The 16,225-nt window shown below is 38.9% G+C and overlaps 1 protein-coding gene across 8 annotated transcripts in view; it reads left to right on the top strand.

The window, feature by feature from the left end:
* The window catches only part of GRIA4 (glutamate ionotropic receptor AMPA type subunit 4), a 552,500-nt gene that overhangs the window by 459,700 nt on the left and 76,575 nt on the right, over nucleotides 1–16,225 (top strand). For all 8 annotated transcript variants that reach the window (XM_029956122.1, XM_029956117.1, XM_029956119.1 and 5 more), the window contains one exon: nucleotides 3,312–3,365. In XM_029956122.1, the coding sequence (XP_029811982.1) occupies nucleotides 3,312–3,365 (54 nt within the window). The remainder of the gene's footprint in view (nucleotides 1–3,311; nucleotides 3,366–16,225) is intronic.

The following is a 16,225-nucleotide window of genomic DNA, read 5'->3' as shown; positions in this document are numbered from 1 at the left end:
TATAAAGAAAAATATCAGAAATACAGAGACACAGGTGTGGTCTGCATACAAAGTGAAGTCACGCAGATTTGTTATTTTGTTTTGTTTTTACATGAAGTAGTCTTCCCCTCGGTTGAGCTGATGATAGCCACGTAGAACCATATCCCTGACACTTGTGGTTTTACCCAACCATAAAAAAAATTAAAAACCTAAGCAAACGACCCCCGAGGTGCAGGACGTTTCACTATAGAGTAATGGAGTAAACACTGGGCCTGTTTTCACACAGAAACTTACATCTAGTGTTGGGTTCTTGGCAGAGGACTGAGATTTGGCCTTAACTCCTGGCCGCCCTCAGTCAGGGTGGTGAGGGTTCAAAGGCAGTGAGGCACTCACGTCCATTGTTCCCCAGCCAGGGAACTCAGTCCTCAGATCAGTGCCCTCCGAGACCCCAGGTTCCCAGAACATGGAGGCGTATCATGCTCTGCAAGACGTCTTCTGCCAGGGTTTTTGTCACTTTCAATTGTTTGTGGTTTCTAAAAGTCCTCATCCCTAGAAGACGCATTACACAAGCTTTCATTTATTACAGCTCTTTGCTAGGTGATCTAGAACTGACAGTAATTTTCTTGCAGAGACACCTAATGCAGAATTTCCACAGCTTTTTAACATGGCCAAGTATTAACTCTTAAGAATGATTTTAGAGGAAAGCAGAGTTACTGACTGCAGCCCCAGAGAAACCCTGACCCGAGAGCAGTGAGAGGAGAGGCAGGACGAGCATGGGGCTTGAAGAGAGTGCGAAACGGCTTGTACAGCCACGCCAGAGACAGTTACAGTGAGTCAGCAGAGATTAGTAATGAATCGTCTTGTGGCAACATCCCTGCTGAGGTCAAATAGCAGGAAGGTCTGGCCGACTCGATTATAGACTGTGCAGTTTCCCAATTGAGTACCAGCTGTCAGGTGTTCCTAGATAATTGTCCTCTGTACAAGCTGTCCCCGAGATCCTCAGAGAGAAAGAGGGCTTCTGCCCCCCCAGCCCCTACTAAGTCACTCAGGTTTGGATCACCCAGTATGGTGACTAAGCGGTTTCTTTACTGAGCCTTCTTTAATCATCACATCTCTGTATTGCTTGTCCTCATCTTTGCAGTGAAATTGTCAAGGGATGTTCAGTTAGATAAATCGGAGACTAGATAAATGGGGCAATATGAAACTACATGTAAAACATTTCAGATGCCTAGTTGAGCTTCCCGGAGAGTGAAGAAAGTCTCCAAGAGCCAAGAATGAAAGCTGATGGCACCCAAGGAAGTTGCCAGACTGGGCAGCTGACGGACTGGGGGCCTCCAGCTCACCCAGGAACAGGGACTTTGAGCTCAGCGAAGGCAATCAGATAGATCTCACATCCCATTTAAAGCCACGATCTTCAAGAGTGACACTCCAAAGAGAGGAGCAGAACAAATCTGCTTCCTGTACAGGAGTCAGCCGAGTGTTTTCTGCCTTGGCTGCGCTCCGTGTGGCGAGGGAGATGCCTTCTGTGAGAACTGGTCATTACAGCCCTCTGGAGGCAGATCATTATTTGCATTTGAATTTATACCACATGCCAAGATCTGGGAATCAGTGATATCAACACTGCAGTATCTGTTAGAACAAAGATGTCTGAAGGGATGTTTGAAGGGATATTGGTAGAGAATTTCCCAGAACTGTTGACGCGAAATCCTCATACTTAGAATGCACAACATACCCTGTACAATGTTGACAAATATTTAGAAGTAAAAATCCAAACTGCATTGTAGTGAAACTGCAGAACCATAAAAACAAAGAGAAGGTCTTGGCTGTAACCAGAAAGGAAAGACGACGTGAGGAGAGAGGCCATTTCACCAATAGCGTGTACGCAAAACTCTGTTTTAAAGGGTTTTCCTAGGGCACCTGGGTGGCTCAGTCCGTTGAGCGTCCGGCTTCAGCTCGGGCCATGATCTCACGGTTCGTGTGTTCAAGCCCCACATCGGGTTCTGTGCTGACAGCTCAGAGCCTGGAGCCTGCTTCGGATTCTGTGTCTCCCTCTCTCTCTGACCCTCCCCTGCTCATGCTGGCTGTCTCTCTCTCTCTCTCAAAAATAAATTTTAAAAAACCTTAAAGGTTTTCCTTTATTTTATACACAAGTCACTGACTTACAAAGAACTACTTTTAGAGGATGTAAAAATGTTAAAAGCAACTTAATTTTTCTTTTATATTGAAAGTACATGAAAATCATGTATTATGTTTTAACCTTTGGGGAACCAGTGAGGTTCCAAAGCTGCCCATCAGCAGTTGTCATTAGATTTCCTCTCACTGAAAGACTTTTCAGTTTAATAGAAAATAAGAGTTGCAATTTCTAATGCAACTTTATTTCTGCATTAGGAATTTGTGAGTTTCAAAAGAAGAAAGTTCTGAGTTTCTAATTTCCAAAACATTTCTGAAAATATTCTTAGGGGATAAAAATGAATCTAGCAGGGAGAAAAAGTCTCTTGATGTTTTATCTTTATTCTTTTTATTATAATAAAATAATAAAAATAAATAATCCATATGCAGGGGGGAATTAACTAAGTATTCTGTAATATCACAGGTGTCTGCACACAAAGATTGTGCCTTAGAAAAGTCTCACTCAGGGCACCTGGGTGGCTCAGTCAGTTAAGCCTCCATCTTCCGCTCAGGTCATGATCTCATGTTCATGGGTTCGAGCCCCAAGTCGGGCTCTGTGCTGACAGCTCTGCTTTGGATTCTGTGTCTCCCTCTCGCTGCCCCTCCCCCTATCATGCTCTGTCTCTCTCTGTCTCAAAAATAAATAAAACATTTTTTAAAAAAGCCTCGCATGCTACTCAGGACAAAAATGCAGTCTACTCATAGAAAATCATTCTTAACAGTTGAAGACACTAACAGCCTGTCATATATTTCTATAACTTATCAACAAATTAAGGATGCCTGTAGTCTTTGGACAAAATATTTTTAAGTTTCCTATGTTGGTATATATTCCTTTATAGAAATAATTCATATAAACTATCAGTTTGTTTTATAATCAAGTCATCCTCTTTGAGGGAATCATAACATAGTAGTTTTCTGAACAAGAACAAGGTGTGGTGAGTGTAGGATGATTTATACAGCACAGATGAAATTAGAGGGTTTTTTTACTTTAACCACTTAATTTTTAAGGTGACTTATGAATTCCTTCTATTATAAGGAAAACGGTAACATTTTCTCATCATGTTTCCACATGGAATTATGCCACAATAGTTAAAAGTTTATTTTTAAAAATTTCATTCAGTAAAGTTAAACTGGTTTTCTCTCTTTTCCGTCTGCCTTCACAGATTGTGAGCGTTGGGAAGCACGTCAAGGGTTACCATTACATCATTGCAAACTTGGTAAGAACTCTCTATTTTCTGTTTTTCATAAGCGTTGCTCAAGCATTCCAAATTATTTTAACTGTGCTTTAAAATAACACTTCAGTAAATGAATAATTACTTGCTAATCTGTTTGTAGCACTTAGGGTAATATTTTTATTACAGTGGTCATTATATTTATAATGTGCAATTCAGTATATTTTGGTGCAGACTAGCGTGACATCGGCCAAAGCAACCCTAAAAGTACTAATAATGTTTACTGTGCTATCACTTGGCAAATTAAGTAATGGTCTTTCCTCGGTATAAATGATATATGTACCTATGGATCAAGATTGCCAACACTTGAGCTGTCACAAGGATGATCACACTGCTGACCCGTATCCTCTGAGTTTAAGAATAAGCAAGATTGAAATGGCTATTATATAAGGAAGTCTTTTGATTGGGAGTAATCCATATTTTTAAAAATCATGTCAGTTTTTCATATATAGAGAAGGTTACTGAACAAGATTCATGCATTAGTATGAAATCCTGAAGGGCCTAAAGCAAGTCCTTTTAGATTTCTTGGCAAGGCTCACTGAGTATTTCTTGTTAACTGCAGCAGAGACGGAGAGAGAGCTATGCAGAGGCCCGTTCTCATTGCTTAATTAGAGTGCCATCTGCCCCAGGGCTCAATCTCAAAACCGGTTTATTTTAGAGAAGTTAAGAATGTTTTCTCTTTTTTCCCTTTTCTACCACATATTTCTTTGGTGAGGATCTTTTGCTTCAAACAGAAGAACCAAAGGCTTCAAAAAAGATTCAGACTTACCCATTCTCTTCATGTAGTGAGTGGGCCGTCCCACTTAGAGGCAGGAGTGTTCAGGCTTTAGTAAACAGGATTTTACTATGCATATTAAAATGCAACAGTGCACTGTAAACTCCTATTTCATTCTGTTTCTTGAATAACGTGTAATTTTGCTACTTCCTGGATTATCATGAAAATACTGAGAAATTTTGACTCGTCTTTTCCATTGCTTTTAGGAGACCCAACGTCTGGATGTTTTAATATATTTTATAAAAATATCATTTTTAAAGCTAATATAGTCTTACATTAGTCACAATAAGAGAAAAAACTCGTTTTATGGAGAATGTACATTCCCAGTGACATTGTACAAAGCGATTCTAGCAAATGGAGGGTTTTTACATCTCTTCTTTCCAAACAATGGAATTCAGGGGGGGAAAAGTCAATGTGTTATAGACTGCCATACCAGAAATGAACTGGCAACATTGACAAACTAGTACAAAATGGGAAGAATAGTTATAACATCCTAATGGCTATCACAGGCTGTCTTCAACGGCCCTGGTAGACAGCTGCATGTTTAAGTTCTGTCTGTCATTACTAAGTAACAGCATGTGAAGTAGAAAAAAATATTTGCTTGAATGAGGGCATAGAATCATCACTCTCCATAAAGATAACAAAGCCCTTACTGTATGTATTTGATATCATTGTAATACATGATTAATTCAGTAACTTCAGCAGATCTACATTATATTTATTAATTATGGTTTCTATTGATGTATTCATTTATCTCTAAATAGCTATGACTTCTAAAACCAGAATGATTTTTGTTTCATTGGGTCAGTTGCTGGCTATTTCCTCAGAGCTACTGCGTAGGATTCCCAAATATGAAGCAAATCTATTATCAAAAGAAAGATTATATTAATATTCTTAATGTTGAAAGACTGAATGATTTCCCCCTAAGATCAGGAACAGACATGAATGGCCCCTCATCACTCCTGTTGAACATGGTACTAAAGCTTCTAGCAAGGGATACTGGGCAGGAGAAAGAAATAAATGGCATTCCGATTAAGAAAAAAGGAGATTTTGTGAATGGAAAATCCTAAGAAATCTAATTTTAAAACTATGAAAACTGATAAGTAGGTTCAGCAGGGTTTCAGGGTATAAGGTCAATGTAAAAAAATATGTGTATTTCTGTACACTGGCAACACACATTCTGAGAGTAAAGTTAAGAGAATAATTCCATTTATACCTTCCACTTACAATTTACAAGTGATGAGGAACTGCTATTTAACAAATCCATCAGGACTGTTTAGTTGGAGGGACCTAGATGGTGAGACAGGAGGGTCCTGAGTCCCCCTTCACCCCCAGGCACATGCAGAGGAGCCGCCCTGAGAGAAATCCAGGCACCTAAGAACATACACACACTGACATGGACAGCTCTGGCCAGCAGCAGCAAGGATTTGGACCATACATTTAGCACCCCAGCTTTTTAAAAATTATTTTTATAGTTTATTATCAAGTTGGTTTCCATATAACACCCAGTTCTCTTCCCCACAAGTGCCCCCCTCCATGACCATCACCCCCCTTTCCCTCTCCCCCTTTCCCTTCAGCCCTCAGTTTGTTTTCTGTATTCAAGAGTCTCTCATGATTTGCCTCCCTCCCACTCCCTAACTCTTCTTCCCCCTTCCCATCCCCAGGGTCCTCTGTTAACTTTCTCCTGTTAGATCTATGAGTGCAAACATATGGTATCTGTCCTTCTCCACCTGACTTATTTCGCTTAGCATGACACCGTTGAGGTCCATCCACTTTCCTACAAATGGCCAGATTTCATTCTTTCTCATTGCCATGTAGTATTCCACTGTATATATAAACCACATCTTCTTGATCCACTCATCAGGTGATGGACATTTAGGCTCTTTCCCTGATTTGGCTCTTGTTGAACATGCCGCGATGAACATTGGGGTACATGTGCCCCTATGCACCAGCACTTCTGTATCCCTTGGGTAAATCCCTAGCAGTGCTATTGCTGGGCCATAGGGGAATTCTACTGTTAATTTTTTGAGGAACCTCCACACTGTTTTCCAGAGCGGCTACACCAATTTACATTCCCACCAACAGTGTAGGAAGGTGCCCGTCTCTCCACATCCTTGCCAGGATCTATAGTCTCTTGATTTATTCACTTTAGCCACTCTGACTGGCATGAGGTGGTATCTCAGTGTGCTTTTGATTTGTATTTCCCTGATGATGAGTGACGCTGAGCATCATTTCATGTAGCACCCTGGCTTTTAAGGGTGTCAAGAGACAGGCCCCCAAAACAGCTACCTCTGAAAGCCATTGGTTATACATCCACAAGACCTAGAGGAGTATAGAAAACAAAGAAACCATTAAGAATGGGCTCATGAGCATTCACTGGAACTATCCCCACAGACTTTATTAGCCCAGAAGGAGTAGGCAAAAATGCCCATCTCAAGTCTTTCCCTGAAAGGCAGTTGACTATCTACTTTATAGTCTATTACCTGAGTGTCTACATGTAATGGTTTAGCTGCACACATCAAAGAGCTGGCTGTGATTCTCCATGGAGCCCTCGGGAGCTGGTCGACATTTCTGTCACCTTCTCCCTCTGGCTCACTCCTCCTATAAAACCAGGATGTCAACCTGTCTCTAGAATATTATACACGTGCCTGGTACCCTACCTTCTACTGCTGCCACCCAAGGAATGACTAGCTCTGATAGGCAACAGAGCTTGCATTCACAAATCCCACAAAACTATAGCAAACGATGTGGCAGTCCTTAATAGATATGTGTGAAAGTAGTACTCCAGGCCCCTCCCCAAGGCTCAGTGTAGAGGCACCTGGCAAGTTGCACATTTCCTAGTCTTTCCCTAAAATGGGTTTGACCGTATATTTCACAGGCTGCTACCTGAGACTCAGTCTTCCAATCAGCCTGCATCTAGGTGCTGACTGTGATTCTTTTGTTTGGAACACTGACAGGCCTGTTAACTACTAAGAGTCACTAAATTAAAAAGAAAAGAAGCTGTTTGCACAATTACATCAGTTTAAGAGACAAGCAACAATTTAGTCCAGGCTGATTTGATGAGGCTCATCTCCTACACGAGGCCAGTGTGCCGAGACTGGCAGATGTGTCTATCATATTTGATGTGCAGAAACCAATCAGCACAGGGGATCAAGAAAATGAAGAAACAGGGAAATACCGTTCCAAACAAAAGAACAAAATAAACCTCCAGGAACAAATAATGAAATGGAAATAAGTGATTTATGTAACAGTGTTCAAAGTAACAGTCATAAAGATGCTTATCAAGGCCAGAAGAGCAATGCTTTAACAAAAATAAGAATTTCAACAAAGAGTTAGAAAATATTTTAAATGCAACCAGGAATCACAGAGCTGAAGAATACCATAACTGAACTACAAAGTTCAGTAGAGGACTAAAATGGGTAAGAAATGTTAACTAACTTGAAGACAAGGCAATGGAATCCATCCATTCAGAGAGGGAAAAAGAAAAAGAAATGAAAAGCATAAAGATAGCACCATCATAGGTCAATGTACATATTATACGGTTCCCAGAAGAAGAGGGAGAGAAAGGAGCAGAAAGCTTATTTAAACAAATAATGGCTGAAAACTTCTCTAGCCTGAGGAAACAAGGAGAAATCCAGATCTAGGGTAGCACGTGGGTGGCTCAGTCTGTTAAGAATCTGATTCTAGATTTTAATTCAAGTTATGATCTCACAGTTCTTGGGATCAGCCCTCTGTGCTGACAGTCCACAGCCTGCATGGATTTCTCTCTTTCCGTCTCCCTGCCCCTCCCCTGCTTGTACTCACTCTTTCAAACTAAATAAGTAAACATTTGAACAAAAAAGGAAATCCAAATCTAGGAAAACCAAAAAATACCACATAAGCTGCATCTTAAAAGGTACACACTGGGGTGCCTGAGTGGCTCAGTTGGGTAAGAATCCGACTCTTTGTTTTGCCTCTAGTCATAATCTCAGTTTGTGGGTTCAAGCTGCACCTCACACTCTGCCCTGACAGTGCAGAGCCTGCTTGGGTTCTCTTTCTCACTCCCTCTTTCTGTACCTCCCCTGTTTGTTCACTCTCCCTTTCAAGATAGATAAACAAACAAACAAACATTTTAAAAAAGAGATACACACCAAGACACATTATTGTTAAATTGTCACAAGTTAAAGACAAGGAGAGCATCTTAAAGGCAGAAAGAGGAAAACAACTTGTTATGTACAAGGGAACCACCCTAAGACCATCAGCAGAAGCTTTGTAAGCCAGAAGAGAAGGGGATGATATATTGAAAGTGCTGAAGGGCACCTGGGTGGCTGAGTCAGTTAACGGTCCAACTTCGGCTCAGGTCATGATCTCACAGTTAGCAAAGTTGAGCCCGACTTCAGGCTCTGTACTGTCAGCTCAGAGCCTGGAGCCTGCGTCAGATTTGGTGTCTCCCTCTCTCTCTCTGTCCCTCCCCTGCTCAGTCTCTCTCTCGCTCTCTCTCTCTCTCTCTCTCTCGCTCTCTCAAATAAATAAACATTTGGGAAAAAAAAAAAAAACGTGCTGACAGGAAAAAACCGGCAACCAAGCATACTCTACCTGGCAAAGTTGTCCCTGAAAACTGAAGGAGAGATAAAGAACTTTCCAGACAAGCAAAGGCTGAAAGAATTGACCATGAGTGTTTCTATAAGAAATGTTAATGTTTAAAGCTGAAATAAAACATGAAAGCATAAAACCCACTGGTAAAAGTAAATATGTAGAAAAATTCAGAATACACCAGTATTTTCTTAGTGGTGCGTAAATCACTTCTAACTCTACTATAAAGGTTAAAAAAGAAAAAAATATTAATAATAATTATAACTATAATAATGTCTTAATATATACACAATATAAAAATGTAAATTGTGACATCAAAACCATAAAATGTGGTATGAAATTGTAGAGCTTTTGTATCCATTCAAAGTTGAGTTGTTACCAGCTTAAACTAGATTGTTGTAGCTATGTTTTATCTAAGCCATATGGTAACCACAAAGCAAAAACTTCTCATAGAAATACAAAACATGAAGAAACATACCACTACAGAAAAATCATCAAATCACAAAAGAAGAGAAGAAAAAAGGAAGAAAGGAACTACAAATCAGTTAGAAAACTATAAAATGGCGGTAGTGAGTTTATTCCTGCCAACATTTATTTTAATGTGAAAGGGCTAAATTCTCCAATCCAAAGATGTAGAGTGGCTGAATGAAAAAAAGGTTCTTAAGAAAGAAGGAAATAAAGAAGAGAAAAGACCCAACTCTGTCTTGCCTACAGAGATTCATTTCAGCTTCACAGACCAAAAGTGAAAGAATAGAAAAAAGAAATCATGCAAATGGAAACTGAGGAAAGAAGGAGTAGCTATAGTTACATCAGACAAAATTGGCTGTAATCCAGAAACCATAACACAAGACAAAGAATGTCATTTATATTGATAAAGAGGTCAATTCATCAATAAAATATAACATTTGTAAATATCGATGCACCCAGCATCAGAGTACCTATTTATATAAAGCAGTTATTAATAGATCTGTAAAGAGAAATAGACAGCAACACAAAAATGGTAGAGAACTTTAATATCCCATTTTCAGTAATGGCTAGATCCTTGAGGCAGAATATCAGTAAAGAGGACTTGGACTTAAACTACATGTTGGACTACATGGACCTAACAGACATATACAGAATTTTCGATTTAACAGAAGCAGAATATACATTTTTCAAGCAGATATGAAACATTATGCAGAATAGATCATTTGTTATGCCACAAAACAAATCTTCATCAATTTGCAAACACTATCAGGCATCCTTTCTGACCACATATATATGAAACTAGAAATCAATTTCCAGAAGAAAATTGAAAAATCTACAAATATATGGACATTAACCAAATGCTCCTGAATAACCAATGGCTTAAATAAAAAATTAAAAGAGAAATAAAAAATACCTTGAGACAGGTGAAAATGGAAACATAACAGACTAGAACATTGGGATGCGCCAAAAGCAGTTCCAAGAAAGAAGTTGGTAGAGACAAATGCCTACATTAAGACAAAAAATATCAAATAAACAATCTAACTCTATACCTCAAGGAATTAGAAAAAGAACAAACTAAGCTCAAAGTTAGTAGAAGAAAGGACATAGCAGAGGTCAGAGTGAAAGTAAATGAAATAGAGACAAAGAAGACAATAGATCAATGAAACTAAGAGCTAATTTTATGAAATGATAAACAAAATTGAGAAATATTTAGCTAGACTAAGAAAAAAGAAAGAAAACTTAAATAAAATAAGAAATGTTAAGAAGATACATTACAATTCATCTGACACAAATACTAAAGATCATAAGACAGTGCTATGAACAATTACACACCAGCATTAAAGGACCACTAGAAGAACCAGATAAATTCCCAGAAGCATACAACCTACCATGTACTATGATGAAAAATAAAATTTAAACCATCCAATAACAAGTGAAGAGTTGGAATTTGTAATCAAAATACCCCCACCAGAACAGTCCAGAACCAGATGGCTTCATGGGTAAATTCTACCAACATTTAAAGAAGAATTAATACCAATCTTTTTGCAATTATTCCAATAAATAGAAGAGGAAGAACCACTTCCAAACTCATTTTAAAAAGCCACTGTTACACTGATATGACAATCAGACAAGGACATTACAAAAAAAAGTAAATTAAAGCCTTATATTCCTAATGAACATAAATGCAGAAATCTTCAACAAAATATTAGCAAATCAAATTCAACAGTATATTAAAAGGATCATACCAAGATCAAGCATGATTTATCCCAGAGATGCAAAGATGGCTGAATATCCATAACTTAGATGCCACATTAACAAAAGGAAAGAAATACATGGTCATCTCATTAGATGCAGAAAAAGCATTTGACAAAATTCAACATCATCTCATTATAAAAACTGGGTATGGAGAATGGGAAGATCACTGAGTGTTATATGGAAACCAACTTGGTAATAAACTATTTAATTTTTTAAAAACTGGGTATAGAAGGAATATAACTTGGCATAACAGAAGCCATGTGTGACAAGCCCACAACTAACTTCATACCTAACTCGTGTTGACAAGCCGTGAAAGCTTTTCTTCTTTGGTCAGGAACAAGACAAGGATATCCGCTCTCACCACTGTTTTTCAAAGTAGTTCTAGAAGTCCCAGCCAGAGCAATTAAGCAAGAAAAGAAATAAAAGACATCCAAATTGGAACAGAAGTTATAAAATTGCCTCTGCTTATAGGTCATATGATATTATATATATGAAACATTAATGGGGCACCCGGGTGGCTCACTTAGTTAGGCATCCAACTTTGGCTTAGGTCATGATCTCACTGTTATAAGTTCAAGTCCCATATCAGTCTCTGTGCTGACAGCTCAGAGCCTGAAGCCTGTCAGATTCTGCATCTCCCTCTCTCTCTGCCCCTCCCCTGCTCACATACACCAACTGTCTCTCTCTCAAAAATAAATAAACATTTATAAAAAAGAAAACCTTAATGATTCTACCAAAACATTTAGAATAAATGACTTCATTAAAGTTGCAGAATACAAAATCAATGTACAAAAATCAGCTGTGTTCTTTTTTTTTAATATTTTATTTATTTTTGATACAGAGAGAGACAGAGCATGAGAGGGGGAGGGGCAGAGAGAGAAGGAGACACAGAATCTGAAGCAGGCTCCAGGCTCTGAGCTAGAGTCAGCACAGAGCCTGACGTGGGGCTCGAACCCACAAACGTGAGATCTGACCTGAACCAAAGCCGGAGGCTTAACCGACTGAGCCACCCAGGTGCCCCCAGCTGTGTTCTTATACAGTAATAACAAACTATCAGAAGAAGAAAATAGTCTTATTAACAAAATTATCAAAAATGATATAAATACTTAGGAACAAATTTAACCAATGAAGTGGATGATGTGTACACCAACAATTCTAAGATATGGATGAAAGAAAACACAGATAAATGGAAAAATATTGTGTGTTCATAAAATGGAAGTATTAAATTAAAAGTATGCTTAAATTTCCATACTATCCAAAGCAGTGTCCAGATTGAATGCAACCCCTATCAATATTAAAATAGCATACTTCACAGAAATAGAAAAAAATTCTAAAATTTCTTTGAAGCCACAAAAGACCCCAAATGGCTAATGCAACCTTAAGAAAGAACACAGCTTCCTGATTGAAACTGTATTACCAAGCTGTACCAATCAGAACAGGATGGTATTGGAATAAAAACAGACACATAGATCAATGTAACAGAATATAGAACCCAGGGATAAAGCCTTGCATATATGGCGTATTAACATTCATCAAAACAGCCAAGAATGTACTATGGGAAAAGGATACAGCCTCTTCAATAAATGCTGTTGGGAAAACTAAATATTCACATGCAAGAGAATGGAAATAGGCCCTTGTCTTTAACCATACACAAAAATGAATTTAAAAATGGGTTAGATTCTTCAACATAAGACCTGCAAGTATAAAACTCTAGAAGAAAACCTAGGAGGTCATCTTCTTGACATAGACCTTAGCAATGATTTTTTGGATTTGACACCAAAAGCACAGCAACAAAAAACAAAAATAAACAGGTGGGATCACAACAAACTAAAAGGCTTCTACCTCAAAAGGGAAACCATCCATAAAATGAAAAGGCAGCTTACAGAATGGGAGAAAATATTTGCAATCCATATATCTAATAAAGGGTTAATATCCAAAATATACAAGGATTTTTACAACTCAATAGCAAACACACATACAGACACACACGCATACTCAATTTAAAAACAGGCATAGGACCATTTTAACAGACACACAGAAGGCCAACAGTACATGAGAAGGTGTTCAGTGTCACTCATCATGAGGGAAATGCAAATCTAAATCCCAGTGAGACCTTCTCTCACCCCTGGCAGGATAGCTCTTCTCTAAAAGAACAAATTCTGGGGAGAGTGTAGAAAAATGGGGAATCCCTGTACCCTCTTGGTGGAAATGCCAACAGATGCAGCACCTATCGAAAACAATACAGTGATTCTTCACAAAATTAAAGATAGACCTATATCATCCAGCAATGAAAGCTCTAGGTATACATCCAAAGGGGAAAAAAATCATTATATCAAAAAGATATCTATTCCCCCATTTCATTGTAGCACTGTTCACAATAGCCAAGGTCTAGAAATGCCCTACATATCCACCAACAGATGAATGGATAAAATATATAAGACAAATTCAGCCACAAAAACAAGGAAAGCCCACCATTTGTGACGACACAATGAATCAGGTAGCATAATGCTAAGTGAAATAAGGCACAGTGCGACAAACACTGCATGGTATCACTTATAATGGGAATTTTTTTTTAAATATAACTCATAGGGGCGCCTGGGTGGCTCAGTTGATTGAACTTCTGACTTCAGATCAAATCATGATCTCATGGTTTGTGAGTTCGAGCCCCGCATCAGGCTCTGTGCTGACAGCTCAGAGTCTGGAGCCTGCTTCAGATTCTGTATCTCCCTCTCTTCTCTGCCCCTCCCTTGCCTGTGCTCTGTCTCTCTCTCTCCCTCTCTCTCAAAAGTAAATAAACATTAAAAAAATTTTTTAAATAAATAAAATAAAATGATAAATCTCTAAACCAAGGAAGAAAACAAGCAAAGTCATAGAAATATTGGTTTCTTAATGACCATCAAATTCTTTGGCTGAAATATGGAAGGCAGACTCCACATATGTAAATAAAATAATATTCATCTCATTATGAGTGAGGATGCAAATGGGTTGTGAAAGCTCATCAGCATTCCTTAAAACTGCCTTTTCATTATCCATAAGTTAAATTTATCATCTTCAATTAACTGTGACTCAATCTCATGCATCCTTCTATCTTGACGAAATGGAAAGATTAATGTTGTCTGTGCCCCATTGGCTCCCTTTGCAGCTACTGCAGTGTGCTGGGAATGTCACCTCAGCCAGGAGCCAAAGGGAATGATGATCCGTTTTCTTTATTACTCAAACTCTAGCCTTCCAGGGGTCCAAAAAGACCCACAGGGAGCTGACATCATCTGAATAGCATGCTCTGTGCCTCATATGTGCCTCTGATAGTATCTCTTCAGGGCTCACAAATTACCCCATGATTTACGTATAATGCATAATATTATAGAATGCACTAATTTTTTTCATTCGCAAAATCATTATTTTACCTCCTCTATACGAGATATTGTCCAACTATCCTGGACATGCCTCTCCCAGATTTTCAAAAATTTTCCATGATATCACTGCCATTGCCATTAACAATGGCATATTAAGGACGAATAAAATTTGTAAGAAAGGAAAGATTGCTGAAATCTTTCTTTTCTCTGTCCTGTTTTTGGTTTGTACGTGGGAATATTTTACATAGACATACCCATAGACTGGTGAAAGCACATGGTATCTCATTCGCTTAAGCTCTGTTCTAGAAATTTCCAAGATATATAGAGCAGGAAAACTTCACTCTGTTTTTCAGAGATCTCAGTAAGAAAATTGCTTTCCTACTTTGCCCATAGACTTTCTTGTTTCCAGTTCCTTACTTTGCTCCCGTTTTTTGTTGTGTTGGGTTGGGGGTTTTTGGGGGGTTTTTTTAGATAGGTATGATCATATCATTTCCAGCTTAAATTATTTCTTTGGCTCCAGGCTGCAGATACAGTAAAAGGATTCAGGTACCTTGTGAAAAGGAAAGACCCTGAGGTCTCTCCAGCCCTACCTGCTAATACTGGTCATCTCACCTCTCCACAGAACTTGCAGGTCTCGAAATGGGACACTGCCACTGTCCCATTTGTCACCCTCTCCTACCAGGGTAAATCTACGCACCAGGCTGTGTAGATCCTTAGGGTGAAGTGTTACACTCTTTTCCTTAAAACAGAAAACCCTTCCAGCTTCATCCCTCTTAATCCCAGATCCTCTCTCCCACTGCACCCCACATGTGCCCCTTCCTGAAATCAGACTAATCCCCAGACACCTGATACCTCTCCACAGCTTTAGCTCTGTCTCCCTGGGAGGCACTTACCCCACCCAGGGTAATTAACAGTCATGTCTTCTAGAAAGCTCTCCTTATGTTCTTAATCTGAGAGTATCTCTTCAGGGCTCACAAACCACCCTGTGATTTATACATAATACATATAATATAGGATGCATTAATATTTTTGTTCATGAAATCATTATCTTACCTTCTCTATACCAGATAGGGTCCACTATCCTGTGGCCCAGCTGCAAATAAGACATTATTAGAGTCATGCAAACTCATTAAGGGCATTGGGGCACCTGGTGGCTCAGTGGGTTGAGCATTCAGCTCTTGATTTTGGCTCATCTCATGGTCTCACAGTCATGGGATCAAGCCCCATGTCGGGGTCCATGCTCAGCATGCTTCAGATTCTCTCACTCTGTTCAACCCCTCTCCCCCCGACTCAAGTGCTGCCTCTGAAAAAAAAAAAAGGTTAGAAACAATGTCTTTTTTGACCTTATAAAAAGTGCCCTTATTTTTCCTCTTTATTGAATGGCTGCTTATCCTCTATCTCCCAGCTTATGTCATTGTGTTTATTTCATTGCTATAATTTTTCTAATTAACCCTCAACATAGACTATATGTTATTCTATAGACTGGACAATGACGTTCACTGTAACTTACCCAAGATCACACAGACTCTAAGTCTCAAAAGCAAGATTGAAACTTAGTCCTGTCTGATTGCAAAGAATAAATAAATCAGATAAATTAAATCAAGACTGGTAAATACTTGATGTAGCCACAAACTGAGCATTCCCTTAAATATTTCCTATACTGCCTTGAGGGGCACCTGGCCCTGCAGATACCCTCTTCACCCCCACACTCCAGCAGAGTGTTTACAGACACCAGTAGCCACAAGAAACTGGACATGATTGTGCCTGCAAGGCTAGGTCCTGAAATCTTGCTCTCATTTAGATTTCTAATTTCAAAAATATATTCCATTTACATCTAGGAAAACACCTGGCTGTTTCATGAGTTAGTATAAAATTATAAAATTACAGAATGATCATGGGTATATCAGTAAAGAGTCACTGCA

This window comes from Suricata suricatta, chromosome 11 (assembly GCF_006229205.1).
Source record: "Suricata suricatta isolate VVHF042 chromosome 11, meerkat_22Aug2017_6uvM2_HiC, whole genome shotgun sequence".
Classification (NCBI taxonomy): domain Eukaryota; kingdom Metazoa; phylum Chordata; class Mammalia; order Carnivora; family Herpestidae; genus Suricata; species Suricata suricatta.
Note: the sequence above shows the minus strand (reverse complement) of the source record. Positions and strands in the feature narration are given on the sequence as shown.